Source organism: Prosopis cineraria, unplaced genomic scaffold, assembly GCF_029017545.1.
Source record: "Prosopis cineraria cultivar Desert tree isolate PC_DT_omini unplaced genomic scaffold, ASM2901754v1 PC4, whole genome shotgun sequence".
NCBI lineage: Eukaryota > Viridiplantae > Streptophyta > Magnoliopsida > Fabales > Fabaceae > Prosopis > Prosopis cineraria.
In genome coordinates this window covers 36,616,552-36,634,701 of record NW_026555335.1, presented here as the reverse complement: position 1 = coordinate 36,634,701, position 18,150 = coordinate 36,616,552, and the positions used below count along the sequence as shown (strand labels likewise).

The 18,150-nt window shown below is 30.0% G+C and overlaps 1 protein-coding gene across 3 annotated transcripts; it reads right to left on the bottom strand.

Moving 5' to 3' along the window:
• Nucleotides 1–1,932: 1,932 nt before the first annotated feature.
• On the bottom strand, nt 1,933–5,944 carry LOC129308113 (small ribosomal subunit protein S13, mitochondrial-like). Of its 3 annotated transcripts, XM_054949127.1 has the most exons (6): nt 5,786–5,939; nt 4,940–5,069; nt 4,200–4,261; nt 3,566–3,823; nt 2,442–2,675; nt 1,933–2,342 (listed from the first exon to the last, which is right to left on the bottom strand). In XM_054949127.1, exons 4-6 carry the CDS (start codon nt 3,632–3,634, stop codon nt 2,181–2,183), a joined length of 465 nt encoding a protein of 154 aa, XP_054805102.1. In that variant the 5' UTR covers nt 3,635–3,823; nt 4,200–4,261; nt 4,940–5,069; nt 5,786–5,939; the 3' UTR covers nt 1,933–2,180. The 3 variants fall into 3 exon arrangements, with proteins under 3 accessions (XP_054805102.1, XP_054805101.1, XP_054805103.1); XM_054949126.1 differs by lacking the exon at nt 4,940–5,069 and having other exon boundaries at nt 5,786–5,944; XM_054949128.1 differs by lacking the exon at nt 4,940–5,069 and having other exon boundaries at nt 5,822–5,904.
• Between the last annotated feature and the right edge of the window lie 12,206 nt (nt 5,945–18,150).

The following is an 18,150-nucleotide window of genomic DNA, read 5'->3' as shown; positions in this document are numbered from 1 at the left end:
CCTATCAATCACCAACTTCAATCCACCCCATATCTTCTTGCTAGGGGCATAATTGATTACGTACATCCACAATTTTTTTTATTTTGATAATAAAAGAATTAAGTGAATTGAATCTTGAAAACATACCTCCAAACTCAAAACTTTTACAAAAATACTTATAAATCATTAATCTTTTTTTTTTTAACATAAGCTATCCCTTTACTTCTATTCAAAGGTAGTGAGAGAAAGCATTAAAGTGTGTATTTAATAAAAATAAAATTAAAAATTTATTAAATTTTTTAATAAAATTAATAAATTTTAAAATTTTCTTAATCTTAATTAAACATATTAAAAGTAACTCGTCTGTGTGAAGAGATTTTTTTTTTATGTAAATCATTGTTATTTTAAAAAAAATTAAACTAAATATGTCAATATTTAAAAATATTTTATCAATATTTAAAAGTTTAATATAAAAATTTATTAGGATAAAACTAATAATATTAAGGTTAAAAGATTAAAAAAATATTTTGTAAAGTTAAAGAATTAAAATGAAATGTTGTGTGAAATTAAAAGATTAAATATATATTTTATTCAAATATAAATCAATATTAACTAATTTTTGCTTCAAAAAAATTAGTTAAAATAAATAAAAATTTATATATCTTTTTATTTATGCCCTTAAACGTAATAAATATAATATTTAACTTATTTAAAAAACTATCATCAATTACTCAATAAGGTTAAGATATAATTGAAAAAATATATATAACATCTATTCAATGTCCTACATTTTTTTATTAAATAAAGCTTTTAAAAAATAATTTATATTATGATTCACAAAAAATATAAAATACGTAAAATATTACTGGGTCAAGATATGAAAAAAAACTGTAAACATTTCAGATAAAAATAAAAAAGTAGTCTACATAATTTAAATTGATTTTCTGTTCAGCGTGAAGTACATCACTGATAAATATTTACTCCAATTTCGCGCGAGCTACTTTTCCACCATTAAAAGGCTGCAATTAGAAGGGGTGGACTGGGGGTGGGGTAGAAGAATTTTCCTATTTCCTATTTCCTAATTCCTATTCATATTCCTAATATTCTAAAATCTTGTAAAAGTACTTGGGTCACGGGAAGAAAATGAAGGCAGGAAAAGACTCAATCACTGATATAAATGCAAAGGAAAGAAAGAAAAGCCATATTCACATGAATATTATTATTCCCCTCATGATTAAAAATTCATGTCCAATAAATACAGGATGATCATATGATGATTATCTCATTCACTTTTGCTTAGGCTTTATGATCCAAAGTTCAAGCTTCTGAATGAATATCATGATTCGACACAGACTACTAGTTTTTTAATTGAACATCACAGATTTTAGAAGCTCAAACTTCACAAGATTCTAATTTCTTGAAAAATAAAATCAAGCCAAGCCTAAAAAAAAAAAAAAAAACAGGAAAAATAAAAGAAACCCCATAGTTTAAAGTGCTGCATCTAGATTCACATTCACATGCACATTCATCGGTAACAACATAAAACTCCCAGTGACATATGATAGTGATTTGAAAATGAACCACCAGTCCACCGCTGACCTGTATAACGCTTTTTTAACTATATCTATCTTCTATTTTGAAATTGATAGATAGTACTCAATTGTCTTTTATCTTGAGAAATAAATTGCATTTTTCGTGAAATACATACATACATTGAAGATACAATTTGTTTACTATCAAAGACCAAAGAGTCGAAGCCTGAGTTTATGTGATAACCAGCTCAATATACGTCAAAGAAAACGATGTCCATGTGTAAGTGCCTAGCATGGCCAAAGTTTACAGGTTTCTCGCAGTTAAGTGTGAAGAGCACACGTCTGTGTAAGGTGTAACTCAAATTCCACTCAACAGATTAAAAAAAACATATAAATGATTTAATGATTAAGAAGGCAATGATTGCATTCGTACCATCAATCCCAAAAAATTATAATTTCATTCACGAGAGGATAATGTTACCATTATTGAACAACTAAAACCAGAAAGCAATCAAGAAAACTAACACATATGGTGAGACGTGCCAGTTTTCTAACTAAGCAACGCTAAACTTGCTGCAAAAAATTACGAGTCACTGAAAGTAACAACATAGTTTATATCAGAAGCTAATTCAAATTGTCCATCGCAAAGCAGAAACATGACTCATCTGTCTATTGAGCAGATCTTGATGCAGCAAAACCTGGCCTGCTCTTCCTGGTGCGAGCATTTGTATGTGTGCGTTGTCCTCTGCAGGGTAACCCATCCACATGTCTGAAACCCCTGTAGCACTGAATACTGACCAACCTTTCTATATCTTTCTCGACACACCTTTTCTGATAGGATCAAAAGAGATTGCGTTATACACATTACAGAACTAGCACAAGTATCATTGAGGTAGAGAAATTTTTGTTAGAAATAGTCAGAGATAATACCAAGTCATTGCCGAGCATGTACTTGGAAAGTAATTCTCGAAGGGAATATAGCTCTCTTTTACTAAGGTCCTTGACATATTTGTTCTCGACCCCAAGCTCACAGACAATATGGTGAGCTTTGGAACGGCCAATTCCATGTATGTGCTGCAGGGCATACTGGAGGCGCTTGTTGTCAGGGATCTCCCCTCCAACACCACCCCCGATGTTTATATTTTGTACTCGCACACCATGAAGCTGCATTAGGTCAGGGAATAGAAAAAAAGATGAGATTGGTCCTCCATTTGGTTGCTAAATTGCTGAGTATTGAAGAGACAGTTGAAACTATTAGGTCACGTTTGCCTACTAGAATGAAATGAAATGGAATAGATTAAAAAAATAAAAATAAAAATAAAATGATCAAAGAGATAGGTGAGCACATTTATAAGGGAGAAGAATAATTTAGTTTATGGAGTTGGGAATCATGATTCAAAAGATTTTTGGAGGGTGTGATGATTCCTACATTTGTAATATATATTAACGAGTTTTATCATGTGTACCATGAAAAGGAGGGTGATTTAGTCTATTTTTATCTTTATTTTTTCAATTCATTTCATTCTAGTAACCAAACGTGACCTTAGAGTTACTAATTCACACAACAGTGGACAGGAGAGGGGATATAAGCTCCCTAAAGAACTGGATTTAAATATAGGTATGAATGAATGATCTTGCTAGATAAAGCTGAGTCAAAGACTGGGACTCAGACTGATCCTAAGTTAGCAAGAACTATGTCTGTACAAAATTAGCAAGGGTCATATTGATACCTACCACACCCTAACAACAATGCTTGTCTAATGATAAATTAAAAACCGGGCAAATGAAAGCAAAGGAATTTGAATTTGAGAGCACAGTGCTCCATTGGGCTTCCTTGGAGATATGGAATATCAATAATCACACAAACACATCAATCATAGGCTAGTAGGCTACAAAGAGAAAATCAAGCTCAAGAGGAAAATCTTCGAGCAAAACAAACCTTAGGGCAAAATCATAGAACACAATTTTTCTACTTCAGATCATCCAGTGATGATGGATTTAAAACATGGAAGGGAACTAATCCAAGCTGAGAGTTCTATTGGTTGGACACTCACTGATAAAGTTTGACGAAGCTGGTAAACAACATCAGAAACAATTCCAGCAGAACCACGCACGCCAAACATTTTGCAGAATTTGTTGTTGCAAGTCCAACAGTTATGACAGAAGAGGTTCGTCCTAGAAGAGATGACACCAGCACTGCTTCCTTCTGGTCCGTTCACAGCAAATCAGCAACAGCCTTGAGGCTGTCTGCTAAGCATTCATAGAGATGAAACTGAGAATCTAAGCCGGTTTTAGAGAAATGTCTGTTTTTCCTGGTCAATTAGAAGAGATATCAGATAAGAGTGATCTTCACTTCTCAGGCCTTCTCTAAGGCTCTGGCCCAATCTACGCATATCCAATTATGCTATACTTTGATGTTCAATATATATTTATATCCGTTTATGCTGTACTTTGATGTTCAAAACTGTTCAATATATAAATTGGATGGGCCAACTAGTGCATCTAAATAGCCAGATCTGATTCACAAATATTCAAGATATTTAATAAAATACTAGTGTCTGCAACAACAATAACAACAAGCCCTATCTCACTAGGTGGAGTGAGCTAATGAAATACTAGTGTCTAAAATGTAATGTTGACATTATGAATAGCAAGGGCGCATATGTGCTAGGCTAGACTTTAGATTACCTTGAGGCCCAGTCTGAGGATGATTAAATGGTCAGGATGTGTTTTTCAGCCCAAGGCCCAACCTAAACAAAAATGACATAAACATCTTAAGATTGGGTGATGCAATACTATTCAGTTTCAAATCAAATATACTTACATGATCGGCACTCCTTATATGAGTTTTCAAACTGCATATCTCATGCAAGTTGCAACTTTTTATAGTGACATGAATAAAAACAGAGAAATTTGCAAAAGAAAAAAAAAGGGAAAAAAGCAAATCAAAACCATTTATCTCTATTAAACACGTCACCAAGCATGCAGGTCCCTATTTCATATATAAATATTCAAGTTGCTTGCTTAGCAACGCCCATAGCAGTTTACAGGCCAGACTTGCCCTGCCCAGCAGAGCATAAGACTAAAGTCTAAGATTTCAACCTGTAGTCCAGACCGACCAAGTCCAGTCAGTTAACCAGGGCAGGCCACAAGACATATTGTACTTTTAAAAATCTCTTCCTATTAAACCTATCTATTGCACTATCTAAAAATTTTACAGATAAAAAGCTTTAAACAACTGATTTGATACAAAAAATAGAACTGCATTCTGCAAGGCGTTAATTTGAAATACAATACAGAATCTGATAGCCTGAAGGATACAACTGTATAGATTATGAATACAAAAAATTTCTGAAGTCTATGTGCTCCATGTACAGATGAGAAAGAGAACGGTGTATTTAATGAATATAGATAAGAAATCTACATACCAGAAAAACAAAGGAAGTTCCCTCTGAATTAATGTAATTATTATCCATCTTGATCGAATTGAGATTCATTGACTCTTAGCCAAACAAACAATGGATGCATGAACCATCTAGGCAAAGCTACTTTCCCAAACTGAGATAGAGCATTGAAATAATAGCATAAACAGATGTTGAGTGATTATCAAACCATACATTGATAAACATGCACCACACAAATAAAATTCTGATTCTCCTGAAATACTCAGCAAACTAGTGTAAGTAACTAATACAACTAATTTTTCGAAATAAAGAGATTATGAAAAGACCATTTCAATATTCTTACATGTATCTAAGAATTTCTTTGGTTGGAGTCACAGGCGGACCTATACTACGCTCAGTGGAGGAAAATGCCCCCACCGAAATCTTTGAAATATGCATAGTTGATATAATGTCCTTTTAATTTTTGTTCCAGATACTTTGATAGAACTCGAGCCAAGTCATTTACAAGATCATACATCACAATTACCTTGAGAATTTACAAATTTGATGATAATAAAGAAAGATTAATAAACAGAATGCCCAAATAATGAAAATACAACAAATCCAACATTGCCAAAACAAAAAAACAATATCCAAATCATACAGGTCGCTAGTAATCAAAATGAAGAGGGAAGAAGTATAATAGCCAATTACACACCATTCAAGCAAAAACTAGTACCAAAAAAAAAAATTATTCAACGATTACACGACAAAATTCAAAGACAAATTAACATGAAAAGTTTAAAACAAAGCGAGAACAGCGAGAACAGATGACGCGGAGAAAAATTCAAATATAGATTCGAAAGACCAGATTGAACGAATCAATCTCACCGAATTTTGGGAGTAGAAAAGCCCTAGGGTTCGAACCTTCTTCACTGCTTGCCCGAGAACAACCACGCAGGGCAACGGTGGACGGCGTCCGACGGAGTATGGGATGCTCGTTCGTCGACTAAGAGAACTGGATCCGTTACTCACGAGAAAGGGTTTTCTCGGGATTTACAATTAATTTTAGGAAGAATTTAGTATAGGCCCGAAATTAATTATTAAAATAGCAAAATTAATTACCCTAAGTAAAACTTATTTTATAAATTTACACCCAACTCTTCTATATTAGATATTATTAAACTTTTGGGTATACGACTGGCCAAAAAAAAATTTTGGGTATACTCACTAAAATTTTAATTTTTTTTATTTTTTCATTCTTATTTATTTCTAATTTTCTCATACTCATTTTTTTAAATAATTAAAAATAATTTTAACCTTGTACTATAATTGGCTTAAAAAATAAAGTTGATAAAAACCATATATTAACACATAGTCTTGCCTTATATTAATATAAATATACATGTATAGTGAAGATAATGATTAAAAATATATAAGAATTATGAAATAATAAAATAACTATTATTTTACAAATTTTTATATCATATATAAATACATTAAATATTTACTAGTAATAAAATATAAATTTTGGTAAAAAAATTAATATTTTATACCTACATAAACATAACAATTATAGAAAAATAAAAAATTAGAAATTTTATATGTTACATTGATATTTATTAAATTATATTAAATTAATTTTAGATTAAATTAAAATTTATATTAAGTAAAATAAAATTAAATGAAAATATTTTTGAGTAATTGTTTTTTAATTAGATAGTATACATTATAAGCTTTTTATAGAGTCCTCATTCATAATTTTTGGAAATATGTGAAATTAATTATGAATTTTTGAATTTGGGTCAATGAAACTGTATCGTTGGCCACAGTGAATGGATCATTTTTAGACTTAAATGTTCTATGGAGAAACATAATGATAAAATAGAGTTTTTGAGAGGTTTGTGGCAATTTTTGAAAAGCTCTACTAAGGTTTTGGAGTTCCCAACATTAGGGCACGAATTCTAACTCTTAATCACTCAAGGTAACACTTCTAATCTTCCTCCCATCTTTTAACCTTCTCTTTAAGCTATTTTATGCTTGGATTCATCTTGAGTTTTCAATTTCCTTAGTACCCAGTAAATGGAATAAGTGTAGTTTAAGTAATTTTGATGATAATTATGATAATGGAATGTTAAAATCTAAAAACCCTAGACTTTAGGGGAGGTTTTTATAATGTTTTGAGAAGTTAGAGACTTATATGTTTGTGTGTTTTTCTTTGTGTCTCTGCGCGCGCACGCTAAAAATGAGATTGTTTATTATTAATATCACTAATTAGGGTCTTAAGCCTTAATCATGATTAAAAGCTAATTAATAATAATTAGTCATTAATGATGTTTGATTACGGTAAATTATAGATTGACAGCCTTTAAAAGTTTTTGGGCTTGTTAGAAGATCTCTTACAGTTCAAGTTGTACTCCTGGGGTAATAACCTAAGAGTCAAGGTGCTTAGGAATTTAATTGTTTTATATTACAGTGTCTACAATTGTAACTTGTGAATATATTGTCATCAATGGCCTGAAATGAGAAATATGGACTTGTTGATAAATTTGTTGACTCTGAGTGAATGTTAAATGGTAAGCATAGCTAGTAGAGATAACATGTTTAGTGACTATGTTAATATGAATGCTATATGATAATGAGATATCAAATGTGGGCCTGGATTGGTTAAACATGATTGACGTTAATATGATGAAATGTGGGCTCGGATTAGCTATGTATTGTTGATGTTAGTAAGATGAAATATGGGTTTAGTTTGGCTATGTATAGCTGTTGTTATGATGGGTTGTTATGATTATATTGTGTGTGAGTTGTGATAAACATGCAAGTTTTTGTGATTATGAATATATTAAGTTAGTATGATATGCATGAATTATATTTGCATATGTTAAATTGAACTTGTATAATCATGAAGAATGGGAGTTCACCTTAGAGTCATATTTCATTATTAATATGCTTGGTATTGCTAACAAACTATTGGTGTGGCATGAGTTGGGTATGATGCTTAATATCATCAATCCTAGACTGGATAGTATGGATCAAGCACTTATGACACCCTAAGATTTGAGTAAGGGAAACCCATAATTTGAGAGTGAGTATGAAAACTTTTGATTAGCGATCCATCACAATTGGAGAGTGGGACTAATTCAGTCACATAGGTTTGTCTTATATGAGTTAATAGCCCATAGGTTCAATCAGATAATATAAGGAGGGATATAAGGTGATTGCATTAATCATAAAGCATTAAAATGTGAATGTTAATGTTTATTATATGGACTGAGTTATGTGTTTTATATTGCCTAACTGATTGTAATTGCCACACTTTATACTTTGATTATATTCTTGGTTTTTGAGATTTTTTAATTTTGCTTCCATTACTTAATATTTTCCGAGAGGTGATAAGGCCAAAGGAAAAGGGGAGGCATCAATGCCAAAAAAACTAAAGCTTCATTTGTAAAGTCTCTAGTTTAGCTCTAATGTAATTGAATGTTATGTTGCCAACTCTAGGACAAATGCATACTTCTGAAATATTTTTAGGAAAAGGTTGAGGTTCTAATTTGTGATGAATTTGGTTGATATTAAAGGTTTATTTACCAATTATGATATAAATATCCACGCATGTCTAACTTAACCTAAGTTATGTGATTGGTATTAAAGGCTCATATTACCACTTGGTGTTTTAGGATTCTTAATTGGCATCAAATTGTGTTATAAATGGTGTTAGCAGTTAGATATATAAATTGTTTGCATTTAGACTCTCAGATTGCCTTAATTGGAGGTCTGAGTGGTTAATTATATGGGTTGGAAGTTAATTTTTACATGCTGTTCATTATGCTGATAATGCAAGATTCACTACGACGAATAACAATCTTAGCCACGATGAGTGTATAGGGTGTGTTGGTTATGGCAAGTAAAATCATGGCCGTGACAAGTAAGTCTCTGTGCCTTTCGCCATGGCGAACATACAACAAGCCACGCCGAGTGTGTCAACTCCTAGTTAGCCACGATAAACATACTCTTAGTCACGGTAAATTGGTATGTTTTTCCCTAAATGATTGTTGTATCCTTTAGCATCCAACTCTCAATGCTAAGTGTTGTATTTCATGTTTCCACATATATTTTTAAACACTCTAATTTTTGAAAAATATTATATTAATTTTTTTTGAATATTTTTAGTATTTTGACTCTTTAGAATGTTGGATGATCAGATACGCGCAAAAGGATCACATTTCAAAGTGAAGTAGGTGTGTATGATGAGAATTTTTCTTACTGTGTCATGCGTTGCGACTAATGCTATATGCATCACGGCATACGGCACAAAAAATCAGTTAATAGAAACGTGTCTAGCTCATGAAAATAGAGAGAAGAAGAGTGACAACACGTGGAGGAGAGGAAGGGAAGTTTTGCTCTACTAAGGCATCAAATTTTAAAGCTGAGGGAGACATTTCTGACTAATAGTTTACCAGATAAGTTTTGTACTACCTTTAGCTTTGATTCTACCCTAATTTCTTTTAATATAAGTTATAGAGAAATTAAATTAAAAAATTTGAAGGGGTTTGTTTCTTATCTTTTCATAATGAAAAAGTTCTCCATGATCAAATTAAGATTTTGTGACTAATTTAAAATTAAATGATAAAGTTTTAAAGTTGTAAGCTTAAATTAGCTCTAAATAAAAAAGGAAAATAAGAGTGAAGTTGTGAAAGAGATGTATTAGGATATTGGGTTGTAATAAACTTAAGTTGCTTAAGTTAAAAGAAAAAGAATAGCCAAATGTGGTTTTAAAGAATAATTAGTACTCCCGGTCAATTTGATTAATTGACTAATATAGTTAATTGTGTTTAGATTGTTGTGTTGCGCGTGTAACTTGAGAAAAGGAAGCAAGTGAAGACATTATTTGTTGAGAAATCCATAAGTAACCCTTTTCTTGTTATAGAAGGGTTGAGATAGTTGAATAACTTACTCTATTTGATTGTCTATTGTAACTGTTTGTATAGCTAATGCATGAAACTGTTTTAGATTGTGTTTGGTTAAGGAAAACATTTGCGCATGAAAAAGGATTTCAATGAAAAGGATTTTCAAATAAATGAATTTTAAGGAAATGGATTTATAAAAAATGCGACTGTATAACTGTATGTGTGTGTGTGGATTTGGAATGCAACCACTTGGTTGTAAATAAGCATGATCATAAGAGGGTAAGAGTTCACCATAGAGAGAAGTAACGAGAAGTTCATATGGCATCATTATTCTTAGTGCTCAACGAGAAGCGGTGTTAGAGAATTTCATCTCCTTAATACCTGATAAAATGCAGTGTTGGAGATTATCTCCTTAATGCTCATATGAGTACAGTCTTGGAGATTTGGGCTCCTTAGCATTTATGTGATGTAGTGTTGGAGTAACAATACCTTGATCATTATATGTGATAGGGGAAACCCTAGTCTGAAAGTGGAACAGAACACCTTTGGTCGAGTGATTGTACCACTGAAGGTGCACTTAGGTCAAGGAGTGTGTATTGGCCTAATAAGAGCCTATGGTTTTGGTCGGGATAATATGAAAGATCGAACGGTAGTTAATCATGCTAGTGGTAATAATTTGTTGTGAAAATAGTTTTATGAAATTATGCTATATATTATATTCGACTACTAATATGCAATATTTGCTTATAGTTATCTATGATAGTTAATAGTTGTAAATTATTCTATTACTGATATTATTATCTTACCTTGTGGTTATATACAGGTGCAAGTAGTGAGTCAGGAAAAGGAAAGAATTTTAGACCGGCATAGTAATGCTACCATCGTGTAGTGAAGAGTTTGTGTAATGAACTTGTTTTGTTATACGTTTGTAAATGAAAGTTGCCATAAGAAATCATATGCATGTTTTAGGTTGTGATAAGTAGTGGTTTTATTAATCTTAGCCCTATGTGTGTAAGATGTGATACATGTGATGAAATATAAGATCACGAGCTAACATTGAATTGTGAATATGTTGTGAATGTGTAAGCGGTGACTATATAGTGAATTTATGGTGAATTAGTGAATCCTAGCCCAATTATAGTGAAAAGTGGTTTAGGGTTAGGGTTGTGTTATATAAGAATGAAAATGTGTTTATAGTGATGATTTTATATTGATTTTACTAAAGATTAACCAAATATGTGTGTTTGAAAAGTTTAATAATAAGCCTTACATTGTGGAAAAGAGCAATTTGATGGCCAAATCTTGATATATGTGTTTAAATGGTGATATTATTGGTCAATCAAATGTGAATGATTCTTTTGAACTTGGTTTTAAGCCTAAAATAGCCTAGTGAGACAAAATGTGTGATTTAAATACTTTGGTGCTTGAAATTTTAAGAAAAGTGATTTTCTGCACCTTAAGTGTTCAAATTTAGATTGGACTATTGGATCGTATCCAAATTTATCTCATTAGTTAGCTTATGAAATACGTTTCATATGAGCATTTGAATTACTTTAATTGGATGTCATATGAGAAAATGACATATGCCAAAAATTTACTTTTGTGAACTGTCAAATGATAGTAAAGCCTGTCATTCTGTGCCACCACATATGATGTCATATGTTGCGGCGCATGGCACAGAATAGGAGCCCGTGGCTTTGTGCCACATGCCACGGCACATGTGGTGCATGCCGCGGTGCATGTGGTGCATGCCACGGCGCATGGCCTTTCTTCTAGCCTTATTTCTTTTGATTAAAACCATATGTTTAGGGTGATGAATGCAAGAATTATTTTCCGTTGTGCATTACTCTAATATGTCATTGATTTTGAATGATTTTAAAATAAGAAGTCTTGGGGTCCCAAGCATTTTAAATAAAATATTTTCTTTAATTGTTTATTTTATGGCGTGGTAAATTCATTAACCCCTTTTTATATTAGAATTGTAGTAGGACTACAGTTTGGTATGAGAAGAGATTACAAAGGTTGGCCTTTATATTACTATTGTTAAATATTAAAGCCATAATTGATCCTTAAGGTTAAGGGTTATTAGTTAGTGGAGTTAAATACGATTGATAGCAGAGGTCATTGTACTTTCAGTACAAGATTTTTTTTTAGGTAAAATCCAATACAAGAACATTGGGGTGATGACTACATTCGGACTTGAAAATAATTGATACTCTCATGGTTCAAAAATATAATATATTTTTTAGATTAAATGTTAAAAAATGTAATATATTTTTAGTTTCTCAATGTTTATTTACTTAGTTTTTTTTTCCAAAAATATATTTAATAAATAAATTAGTTAACTCTTTACTTTTAAATAAGAGCATATATGAAAAGTTATTATCAATTTAAAGATAATTAATTCACTTATTAGGTGTGCGATTCAATTAAATTAATAGAGGGGCTTTGATATATTGCTTGTATAATTTTGTTCACAATAGTTACATTTTTAATATTATGATATATCAATGTAGGTTTTTGGAGATAATTTTAATTTTTTTTCCCTGTTCTAATATTATATTAAGTCAAACGGCCAACCAATCTAAATCACAATTAGGCTCATTTAACTAACAAGTCAAATAAATCAAGTTCTCTTGGTTCTATTTTAAACTATTTTTAAACAAAACCTTAACTAAATTTACTATTGTAAGTGTAACAATGTACTTTGATCTCTATTTAAATAAACAATTTTAAATCTGAATTACATTATCTTTTATAGTTAACAAATTTAAATAGAAATAATATTGGGACAACATAATTAATACCTTATTAGATATTTTATATTAAATATTAAAGAATCTTTCCAAGATGCACCCTATAATTAGGGCTGTGCAAAAGTTTAGTTATCTTGTCCAATTCTATCCAACTCAAAAAAGTCCGGTCCAGTAAAAAAAAATTGGTTCAAAGGATCAAAGAGATAAAAAGATCAGACTAACTTCTTAAATTGGACTAGACAGAAGATCAAGCTCTCAAACCATTTGGTTAAGTATGGTTTTATAAAATCATTTTAATATAATTTTAATTATTTTTAACATATTTGAATAGTTTGATATTTGAACAAAGCGTTTCCTTCATTCATATTTCATCTTTCTATTCGATATAATTTTAATTTAGTTCGTGGCTAGATTATTGTTGTAATGTAGATTAGATATATTAGTGAAGTTTGTTGAATGTTGTTGTTGCTATTGTTGAAATTATAAATTTAAATAGTTTAGATTGTAACTGAAATATTTGTTATTGTTGTTGTTGTTGGATATTATCATTGATTTTTTATGCTTATATATATTTTTATTGAGTTTATTAAGATAAAAAGAATTATTATATCTCATACAAAGAAAAAAAAAGCTAAGTGAGTACTAAATTAAAAGGACCAATCTCCTAATTCTAAAAATCAAGTCTTGTCCTATTAATTTTTGTGTTACAATTAGATCAAACTGAACTATGGGTTGGCTAACTCAATCTATTTCATAAAAGAAACCAAATTTTGGGTTTGGCTAAAATTCAATCTTATCCAATTCCTTGTGCAGCCCTATCCTATAATAATAATCGAAGCAAGTCAACCTATTTTATTTAACTCATTTTGATATCTCCAAGACTCTACATATTTACAATTACTGAATTACCCCATGGATACATGAGTCGAACCTGCAGGGAAACTCTAGGAACTTTTGTAGAAAAATCTGGTGAAATAATCTGGTTTGGGTCATCCACAAAGATATTGTCCCTAGAGTTATTCTTCCATGCAACAACTCTCTAAAATAAAATGAACCCTTTTTACAACAAAAAAAAAACACACTAATAAAATAAAATGGGATGGGACATTATTTTTTTTTTATTTCAGGTTGAATCTTGAATCATTATTTTTTTTAAAAAAAAGATCTTATATCATGGAAACTCAAATTGTTTTAAAAAATATCTTATAAAAAGATATGTGACTTAACAATGGTTCGGCATATATAGTGGGTTCGAATTAATTTGAACAAAAAGTGGTAATACTCTCTCAGGCATTTTAAGATACCAAGCTATGAAATTAAAAAAAAAAAAGGATGGGAAAATGTAAATATGTATATTAATACAACAAGATTAGAAAATGTAAATAGAAGAAATCACTTAAGGTTTTTTTTTTTTTTCCCATGATCACTTAAGGTTTATTGCACAATATAGAAAATAACCGAACATCGTCTAGAATGCACGAAAAACTAACTTGGCCGTTGAACAAAACCAATCATCCCATGTATGAAGGGTAAATCTCGCAAACGGTGAACTAAACATGAAACTTGCAGGTGGCTTTAATGAGGGGGAAAAACAATTAATACATACGACGTTTTGGTGGAGTTGCCAATAACGGTTGAAGTCAGGCAACGCTATGGTAAACTATTTTTGGCCGAGAGCAAGAGTCAGGCTACACATTTATTAAAATATGCTACTCCATCTTTTTCAGTCTGTATGGTAGAAAAATAATTTTTTAAATTTTATATTTAAAAAATTGATAATAAAATTCTTTTTAATTATATAAATGATAATATAATCCCTCAAAATGCTATAATTTTATTAAAGTCTCTAAAAACTTCTATATAAATAAATTTTAAAGTGAATAGACCTTTTTATCCTTATTAAAAATAACAGCCTCAATTACAACTTTTGCCTGAGGAATAATAATTTTTATTTTGTGAATCAAAAAAGTTGAATAAGAAATCATAATTGTTAATAAGGGTAAAATGATCTTTTTAATTTAAAATTTATTGACATAAAAGTACTTGGGACTTGAATAAAATTTTAGTATTTTGAGAGATTATATTATTATTTATGTAGTTCGCGAGGATTTTATTATCGTTTTCTCTTTCATTTACAACGAATTTCATTGACTTCCCACTATGAGTCTTTCCTTTTATTTTTTAATAAAATGTTGGTAAGTGAAAAATATGTTAATAAATTATCCCATATATTTCATAGCAGTAAAGTTAATTTTTTTTATCTTTAGATGACATTAATGAGTTTTAATTTTTATCTTACATCCAATAAAATTTGTTCAAAATGATTTATAAATAAAATTGAAAGGAATGCACTTTTTATAGTGTAAAGTTCAGGTGAATTGAGTCTTAAGAGCTTACCAAGACTAAGACATACGTTCATACTCAAATAATATTTATAGAACTTACAGATCACATACCAATAATGTCTTTACATTAATAGTGAGATTTGAATTCATAACTTTATAGGTTATAAGCCAAATTTTTACCAACTCGACCAACTTTTATTGGCAAGGAGTGCATTTTATTAACGAGGAAACATTTAACATACTAAATACATTGTATCCACTGGTATATAACTCATTAGATACATTTTAAAACTTTATTTTTTTCAAAATTGAAATATAAATTTCTGAAAATGTCTTCATTAATTTAAAACCTCATATTTAAAAAAAATATTAAAAGGAAAGAATATATAAAAATGATAATATTAAAAAAAATATCATTAATAAAATATTATTTTTATTAAAATGTCTTATATTTTGAAATAATGAATATCTTTAAAAAAAGTCTTAAAAATTATTGATTTCATTTTAGCATTCACAGGTAGTAAAACTGAATAAAAGAAAAGAATATGAACAACGTCCAAGAATGATTATGATTGGAAGTCACAACAAAATAATCTTTCACTCGAACTATTTACAACACTCTAATCGTCCTTTAATCAAAGATGATGAAAACTAACATCCATATAGGTTGAGAAGATGTTACACATAATATACCTCTTTGTCTCAATACAATTAATGATATATGGCTCCTTTATATAGACTTTAGGAATACCAACCAATACATGTGAAAAGTTATACTCCTTTTATTTAAAAATATAATACATTTTTTATAGTGAGATATTCAAAAATATAAAATATTTTGTATAATACTCACTTTAACATTACTAAAACAATCCATAATCACGCTATCGTGGTGATTATATTGCTTAATCTCATAGATTACCATGATAGAAATGTTATAAAAATTTATAATTGAATATTTAAAATTGGGATCCCATTTCAAAATCCTTTTTAAAATGTTTGAACTTAAACAAAAATATAAAGATTTGCATTTAAAATAAAAAAGGAGGCATGTCATTACATAAAGAAATCACGTGAACTAAAAGGGGAAAAAGGTCGTTTCACCCTAAACAAGTTTGTGCACCACGATTAAAGTGTTGTCTGCTGCTTCTCCATCTAACAAACACGTAATTAAATAATTATACTAATCATTAAATACTTGACTAGTCAAAATCCTCAATTTACACAAGATAAGGCCAAATGCTTTAAGCATCATACAATACCAAATGATCGTTTTTTACTGCACAGCTAAGTTAAATACTATCGAACATACACTTATAATAATATTTTAGCCTCACACCATAGCTATGTCACAAAATATGCATCCCAAGCCAAAATACAACATAGAACCGCTTTATATATCATATAAGTGCAAGCAAAAGATGCATGTAACCCTAATTGGCAATATAACACAGGCGCGCGCTCACACACACACACATATATATTTGCATGCACCATATTTTATCCGTACATTTAACAAAAAATAAATAAATATTTGTTTTTTTAATAGTCTTTAACTTTAAATATATTTTTTATACAAAAAACAAAAAAATTAAATATAAAAATGAAATTTAATTCTTTTTAAGAATTAATTTTAAAAAAAAAGAAGAAACAAAAAGATGAAATATTAATTCTTTTTTTAAGAATTATATTTCAAAATAAATCTAATGAATATAAAAAAATTTAATCTTTTTGAGGATTATTTTTCAATAAAATAAAATAAAATAAAATAAAGAAGATAAATATATGTAATCTCTCTTCAGAATCAATTTTAAAAAATGAGGGAGAAAATCATGCTTAAATATTTTGAAATCTCCACCACCACCCAGTTATCTCAATAATCAGAAAATCAAGAGAATCAATTGTTAAAAATTAAGTTTTTTAAAATTCTTTCCCTTATATATATATATATATATATTCTTGATAAAAAAACATATTTCTTTCTTCAAATCTAGTTTTTAAAATTTAACACTAAAAAAATAAAAAAAATACTCCCTCCGTTAAAAAATGTAAGACATTTTTTAAGGAGTTGAGTGTTCAAAAATATAATTCATTTTTAATTTTTTAATATGTAATCATTACATTTTTTTCAAAAGTACTCCTATTGATAATGATTTTATATTTAGTATGGGGTGTTTAATAAAAATAAATATGAAAAGATGTTGTTAGTTTGAAAGTAGGTAAATACTTTATTGAAGGGTAAAATTTGATTAAAAATACCTTACATTTTTTAATGAAGAAAGTATAAAATAAGATAAGGTGAATGAAACGCTTAAGTGTTCAGTGTTTCACTCACCCCTTTTACCTCAGTTTTACCTATTCATGAGATAAGAAAAGTGTTCCCTAGCCTCTCAATTCAGAATCATGAACAAGAAAGGAAGACACAGGCAGAGCAATCAAGTTTGGTAGCAAGTAAGCAGGAGGAAATTGATGAAAGGTCAGGCAAGTGGAGCGACAAAGAAGCCTCCTATGGCCAGTGATTCAGGAACAAAAAGGAAAAGGAAGCTATCGTGCAGATACGTGTGGCAGAAGAGAAGCAGAGGGGTGGTGAGTTATTATGATTTTCAAAAATCTACCCCCTCTTCTTCCTATATAAGAGTGACGAAGCATTGAGAGCTGGGGGTGGAAGGGAGATCGTTGGTTTTTGGAGAGATTGAGAGAGATCTGTGATCGATAAGAGGGGCTGACGGTAGAATTTCAACTAGAGAGAGTTGAAGGCAAGAGGACATTTAAGAGCTAAAGGAGAGAAGCAGAGCATAGCACAACAGAGGGAAAGACTGAACGCTTAAAGGGGAAGAAGGAACGATTGGAGATACCTATCTCTATTAAAAGGTTTGAAGCCAATCTTGTGTTTGATTTATAAAGATTTTAATTTTAGATTGCTTCTACCTTCAATTTCATAAAGTTCATATGGGTTTTGAAATGTACAAAATTGAGTTATAGAGATGCTGCCAAATTGACAAATAATACTTTTATTGTTCAAAAGATTTTTTTTCCCAGTCATGAAATTGATAGTTAGAAATTGGGTTCCAGGACGTGTACTTGTTTATTCATGTTTGAATAGAAATATGGATCGAAGGGTTGAAACCACTTTCTTTGATGTTTATCAAAGTTGCTTGTTGTAGGTTGATGATTGTTTAATAAGGACATTGGGCTTATACTCTGTTAACCTATTGCTCTGGGTTTTGATGAATTATGGGTTC

Bases quoted from the DNA above. Each gene is read 5' to 3' on its own strand.
- LOC129308113 (XM_054949126.1), bottom strand. From the start codon at position 3,634: ATGTTTGGCGTGCGTGGTTCTGCTGGAATTGTTTCTGATGTTGTTTAC. The intron at 2,676-3,565 runs GTGAGTGTCCAA...GACCTAATGCAG, and splicing joins AGCTTCGTCAAACTTTATCA to CTTCATGGTGTGCGAGTACA. The intron at 2,343-2,441 runs GTATTATCTCTG...TGATCCTATCAG, and splicing joins ACATGCTCGGCAATGACTTG to AAAAGGTGTGTCGAGAAAGA.